Source organism: Oculina patagonica, unplaced genomic scaffold (assembly GCF_052425735.1).
Source record: "Oculina patagonica isolate OP01 unplaced genomic scaffold, crgOcupat unplaced358, whole genome shotgun sequence".
In the NCBI taxonomy this organism is placed as follows: Eukaryota; Metazoa; Cnidaria; class Anthozoa; order Scleractinia; family Oculinidae; genus Oculina; species Oculina patagonica.
The window spans coordinates 187-7,204 of NW_027558209.1; the positions used below are offsets into that span (position 1 = coordinate 187).

The 7,018-nt window shown below is 37.1% G+C and overlaps 1 protein-coding gene across 1 annotated transcript; it reads left to right on the forward strand.

Moving 5' to 3' along the window:
• The first annotated feature begins 5,366 nt into the window (after window positions 1–5,366).
• Window positions 5,367–7,018, forward strand: LOC144640570 (caspase-2-like). The gene is made up of 2 exons (XM_078499677.1): window positions 5,367–5,715; window positions 6,885–7,018. Exons 1-2 carry the CDS (start codon window positions 5,439–5,441, stop codon window positions 7,016–7,018), a joined length of 411 nt encoding a protein of 136 aa, XP_078355803.1. The 5' UTR covers window positions 5,367–5,438.

Here is a 7,018-nt window from a genome sequence, read left to right on the forward strand (position 1 = left end):
TTAGTTGCTCGTCATTAAAGCAGCTCACGAAGTCATACTAGCCAACATTTCGTTTGACTGGAAGTCTGTGCAGGTTGCACATCAATTCAAGAGGAGCTTTTACGCTTACGCAAGCCAATATTGAAAGCCGCAGAAACAGCACAATTTAATACATTTGTACTTGAATCAGTCTATATGGCTATATGTTCTGATATATGTAAATTATTCTGCAATGCATACCTACGGAGCGATATAATAAACAAACCATTTTAGTGCTACTGGTTAAAAAAGAAAAAAAAAGGAAAAAAGAAAAAAATTGTCCCCTCTGGGATTCGAACTCGGGCCTCTGGCGACCTCTCGTTCCCCAGTCAGATGCCTACCCAACTGCGCTCACTTACATTCTTAATGATGTAGGGCGAAAATATCGTATATCAATGTAATAGACATTCCGCTGTTTATCTGTTATCATGTGCATCAAAGAAATGTTTGAATCACCTGCTGCTCATAAATTTTCAAGGAATGAATTTGCAAAAAATCACAAAGATTATTTGCCGCAATAAATAGCAGCCTTAAGGTAATTGAATGTATTAAATGAATTCACAAAAAAGAAGAATCAAATTTGAAATTATCAAGCCCCCACACGTACGCATCGCGGACCGATTTTTTTGCTTGTTGACTGCCATATCTTGATATCTAAATATGAAAAGGCAAGGTAGTGTTGTGATTAAAGTTGTTTGTAATTCTGCAAAGCCAGATCTGACAACAATGTACTTGTTTATTAACAGTCTCTTCAAACGATGGCAAAACTGATGACAGAGTGCTGGGCAAACCATCCTGCTGCTCGATTGACTGCTTTGAGAGTCCAGAAAACAATGAACAAACTCAAGAAGTCTATGGATTTTATAGATCAACCATTTACTCATCATGATGACGACAGCCCTCGCACCAGTGTTACAACAGCATAACAACAAAGGCTTGTAGTAGGAGTGAATGTACAAAGGCAGTGGCTGCAAATACCACATGCATCCTCCTGGGTCATCCAGAGACAGTCAGCAGATTACTATTCTGCATAAGTATCCAGCCAGTAGAACAAGAATAGAAGCCAACAAGATTGACACTTCCCATGTGCTCAAGAGCCATGAAAGACTAAAATGCCCCCTAACAGAAGGGCAACAGAAAAATGTAATTAACTTCAGTTAGTTGTTACCCCAGGGGGGGGGGGGTACTCCAGGATCCAAGTGACAGGGATGTGCAAAGGATTTTTTTGGGGTCGAAATTTTTGATTTCGGGAGTTTTTTGGGTAGGAGAATTTGGCAGGTATTTTTTTGGGTGACTTGATTTAAATAGGGGATTTTTTTGGGTATTAAAATCAAACTAAAGTGCCTCGGCACGGCCTTGGCAATTTAGGGGTAATTTGACTAGGGATTTTTTGGGCGTTTTTTTTGGTCCAGGGATTTTTTTGGGTCCTGAGTTTTGCCTCCATTCGATCATCCCCGTCACTTTGATCCCGGAGTACCCCCCCTGGGGTTGTTACTGTAGATCAAAGTTTGGTTTCAGTTTAAAATGTACCATTGGGGTATGAAGAGTACCGGTAAATTCTAAGGGAATTTAAAACATAAGTGGAATAACAGGTTGGGTATTAATCATGTGATGTACTTAGTAATACAAAACGAAATACTCTTGATAAATCAGAATATGGTAAAAGAGATCATGCAATAAGAGAACTACAATGCAAGTTGCTGCTAAGAACACTACTTATGCATCAAGAAAATTGTCATTTTTTTTGTAAAGAAACTCCCCTTTTACTTCCCAATTTTGATTGGTTTGATTTTGGTGGCTGTGCTAGGATGACCTGTGATGGTGTGGGTGTTAATTATTGTACATTGTAAATAATACATTGTACATAATAAAATTGTAGATAATAAAAATGTATTTAGGATTTATTATTTTGATGCTGGACAACTGTATGTATACTCCAAGTATCTTAATTATGATTCATAAGTTTTTCACAGTTCAATTTTTTTAAAAAAAGTTCTTTGCCATCAGATTCCTATACAAACACTGTTATTTGGATGGTGTTCCGCCCACTTGTCAAGATGGTGTCCAAAACTGTGACAAGGTCTTATATAACACACAAACTGGATGGCTACCTTGTTTGCTTACTAGAAGTTATTTAACATTGTGCAGTCATGACACTGTATTAACATTTCTTAGCTTAGTTTATACTTAGTATCATTAAAAATTCTCATATTTACATAGACTGATCCCAGCATTTTTTTTACGTATTTATATCTTTTCATTTATTATTTGACACAGGTAATTTTGAGATACACCTTACCTGTACCTGTGTGTTGTGTTCACACAAAATTTCAAGTTCAACCAATTTTTTACACTAGCTTTAGGTGTTCAAATCAGGATTATGTTCAACTTTGAATTCTGTTGTATAGCTTGTGATTATGATTCTATTTTTTGACCTTCATTTATTTTAATTGGCTTAAAACACCATAATCTCTTTTGGGGTGTTTTGTCAATTAGGAAGCAGTGTGAAAAATGGCATGTCACTACAGGAAGGGCAAAAGAAAGCCACTTGTTTTGCCCTTTGCCCCAAACTTCCTGCCTTTTTTCACCAGTCATTCTTTGTACAAATTCCATTCTTTACTCTGCTCAACAGCTTACTGAATACCTGAAATAGGCTAAAAACAACAGAGAAACAACAAGGGGAATAAAACCTGGGTCAACTTTTAATCCCAGATCATAGCACATAATTATGGCATTGTATAACCAGTACATGGATTCAAAAAAAGCCTCAAGGGTGAAATTATATAAAATGTAGATCAGTTATGTATTTATCAATTATATGAACCAAACTTTTTTCTGAAAATTTTAAAAGAGTTTCACTCTTTTTTTGTTTCGTTGTTTAAAAAAGGTTGTGTGTAAGTATAGACACAAAAGGCTTCACTGTGGGAATATTAACAAGACTGAAATACTGAATTATTAGAAAATAAGACAAATTATATTTTTTACAAAATGCAAAAATGGGTTATACTTGAGTCAAGCTAGCATAATTTATATATGTATGTCAAGTGTAAAGGAAATAAAATGTAATCCAGTCTGGTCGCAAGCATTGAGTGTGTCATCACTGATCATCTCCGCACATTTCTGTTTAAGAGAAACCTCCACTCTTGTGACAAGTTGACGTTGAATTGTTTGAAATAATGCCTTAATTCCAAATTTTACAGGACAAGGAAGAAATAACATAAAATAGTAACAAAAACTGGAAAAGGTTATCACTTTCAAATTTCCAGCAGTGGCGCTGCCATTTTGGATTCTATGACGTGTAATGGTTGCCAAATTGTTTCACACAAAAGATCCTCTGCTAACAATAGTGGCAACCATTACACGTCATAATATCCAAAATAGCGGCGCACAGGAAATTTGAAAGTGATATTTTTTCCAATTATTGTTGCTATTGAATTTTTATTGTCCCTTGTCCTGTAAACATAAAGAGTTGCTTTGACAGTGTTACTGTTAGGAAATTATTTTTATGTTGAAGTGCACTTCTCTTGGTAGTTAACCACGTTGGCACCAAGTTCATAATATTGGCATTTTGCGAGAAGTAGTTCTGGACATTTTACCAACAACTGAAGTGTAAATATCCGGGGGGGGGGTACTTGGGTTAATTTTTGTTGGGTATGTGCCGCTGGCCTCTCAGAACCCCCTACCCCATTATAGTCATATTCTATGACCAATTATATACCCCATCTTAGTCACTTTTGGGTAAATGTAATTTTCACGACCCCAACTTAGTCACTTTCTGGGCGCCGTTTGCCAAATATCAAACAACAGCAATAAATACGGTAACATTTTTTTCAGTGAATCTTTCCGTTTATAAATCACAACTTGACCAAATTTTTGTACTCTCAAAATTCCGGAAAAGGCGACCCCATTATAGTCAGTACAGTCGTGAAAATGCGACCCCATCCAGCGGCACATCCCCATTAGCCCATTTATAGGAAGTGCCCCCCCCCCCCCCCCCGGGGTAAATATATTTTAACTTTCAAAGAATCAATTGATAGACACTGGCAATTGACTAAAAGTTTACACATTTTAAGATTACTATCTTGGGTCATGTTGTTCATACGTACATGAGCAACCATTTATGCACCTATCAATGTTAAGCTGCTGGGGGGGGAGGCCGGGCATAGGCCAGGCATTTGAACTTAGCTGAGACTTTCTGATCAAATGCCCAACCCCAGGGCATGTGTGGATGTTCAAAAGAGTCACTTAACTTCAATAAAATGCTGTAAGAAAGTCCATTAAAATGGTCAAAAGTCCCCACCATGGGCAAACAATTGCAGCGGCAGGGGCTTAACATTGATAGGTGCATTAATAGTTGCAAACTAAGTAACTGTAGTCATAAATTGAAATAACCAGGGTAGGCTTGATTTCGAGCCATTTTGTGTACCCATATCCTTGTACAGGAAGGGGAAATTAACCTGACTCCTGAAATGCCTGGAAATTGAGCCTAGACCCTAGGCAAGAGAACACTTCAATACATCAAATGAAAAAAAAATGTAATGAAATCCAAGAATAAGTAAATTAGTAACAGTAAACACTGCATTCAAAAGAAGGTAATTCGAACGTGAAAACATTTGCTTGACTTTTTCTTTCCTCAAAAGGTGAGCAAACTCGATAAATTTGTTGTGGGTGGTGAAGTAATAGGCTTGAATTATCCCCTGAGTAATGCTTTTCTCTACTGAATAAATTAATACCCCTTATATCACCATAATAACCTTACTGAAATATACCATCTTATGAATTTTCTCTCTTCTCTGAACTTAAAAGGAACTCACCTTCCCACAGATAAATGAATATTTTATTAAGCTTATGTACTGTACGTGTTAATTCACTTTTTTAACGCCGATAAAATCATACGATGACATCAAGAATAATTATCTAACTGGATATGCCGTCAAAGCAATAAATGTGAAAGGTACAGGAAATTTATAAATAGTCGTGATATGGGGATTTTCATTTGCACTTTTTAAAAATTATTAATAAGCTTAAGGACAAGCTACAAGCTTAAGATAAGTTTATTAAAATAATTTAACTTCTGAAATTAGAAAAAAAAGTAAGCTTACTTACCAGTTTGTCTATTAGACGTCTGTTCAGTAAAAATGGAAATTGTAGAAGAGTTGTGAGAGTGAGACGTTCAGTTTTTCCTCTGGAAGTTTGATATTTGCTGGGTAAGTTTGAATAAAAGACAGTCTATCTTTCAATTTCCTTTTTTTGACAAAACCAGGGTCAGTACAAAACGATCGAGCCGTACTGGGTTTGAGTTAGTGACGTCATCGCGCGCCTTTCGCACACCGCTGTTCCGCCCGCAAACCGACATTTGTGAAGGTTTGTCGTCGATCCATCGCACGGTGGTAAAAAAATTTCATCAGACTTTTTCCAAAATGCAGGATTCCGACCGTGATACACTGCGTATAAACAGGCAGGCATTGCTGAAGGACTTGGAGGCGAAAAGAGTCGCATCACGGCTTTACTCGAGACAAATTTTCAGCGAAGAAGACAAAGACATGGTAAACTCCAAAGCTACCGTGACCGAACAAGGAGAGTACTTGCTAGACACTCTACCCCGCAAAGGACCCAAAGCTTTCCGAGTGTTTTGCGACATATTACACGAAGTCTCTCCTCATTTGGAATCTCTCCTGAGGCCGGTTCAAGAAGAGGGTGAGATGATTGTGTTGTTAACTGTATATTGGTACTTGAAAGTATAAGCTTAATTCGATCGATACCGGCGGCAATGCTGGTTTGCTGTAAAACTGAGCTTTAAAACTAGGATCCAATCAAGATCATTCAAGACAATGCTTATCGTGCAAAACTTAAGGTTTGCCAATTTGTACCCCTAATTATCCTCCCATTTGAAATAGTGTTTTGTCAGTGTACGTGCCAGTATTATAATAAAGGCTTACCAGTGTATAAAAGCTTAAAATATCGGCGTGAAAATTTTATTCACGGTACATGTATCATCTATAAATCTACTCCGTACAAAATGATTTACTCTTTTCTTTAGCCGAGTCATCTTTTTGACGTCACCCCGCTTGTAGCCTACCACTTCCGGGTAATGCCCCTTCTTGGAAAAAGGGAAAGTCTGATGTGTGTTATAAAACAATTCTCTGCATGACATTTCATTAGAACAAGTCAATTATTTACCTTGCCAGTCAGTATTAAATAACTTGTTGTTCGTGATGTCCCCTCCAGATTGCTACCAGTTTGATTTTATTTTTTTATTGTCTCATTCATTATCAGAATCTGAAACAAAATAAAATTTTCTACCAAGATGACAATTCAAACTTTCCTCTTGTATGCTCTATGGCCATTGGCTTCTCATTTTGAAATCCTCCATTGTCTGCCATGTGCAACAATCTTTCCCTAACCCAAATATACTTGCTGTCTTGCCTCCCAAATGTCAAGGTCAAATAATTCAATAACTTGAATAACATAAATATTCAATAATAAGATATGAAACAGTGTTTGTGAGAGTAAAGTGTACATTTTTCCTAATATTTCTGTGAAAATGTTTCCTTGACACATGCAGGGAGCGCTTGAAGCTCAAGATTTTCAGAAGGTACCACTGGATGAAAATCTTCATTCCTGACTGTATGGATTCTTTCAAAAAAGCCTTCTTGTAAATTCATACCCCCATGTTATCCCCACCATCCCACAGCTTCCCGTTCAACCTTCAGGCTAGCCTTCTACATGCAGACATTCTTTTGGCTCATCACACAATCTTTCCTCCCAGTAAGACAAGCCAAAAGAATGTCTGGTAGGAGGATCCTTTCAGATTTCATTCATATAAATAAGTTTTGTTAACTGGTTTGGTTTTTCATTTTATCCAGGAACACCAACTGAAGGTACTGATGGTGGAATCAACAAGGCACCTGTTCCAAGTACGGCAAATCCTGGTGCATCAGGTACAATCATTTGTTTTATATTTACTTGTGGGCTTCTTACAGAAACAACATTTCTTTAA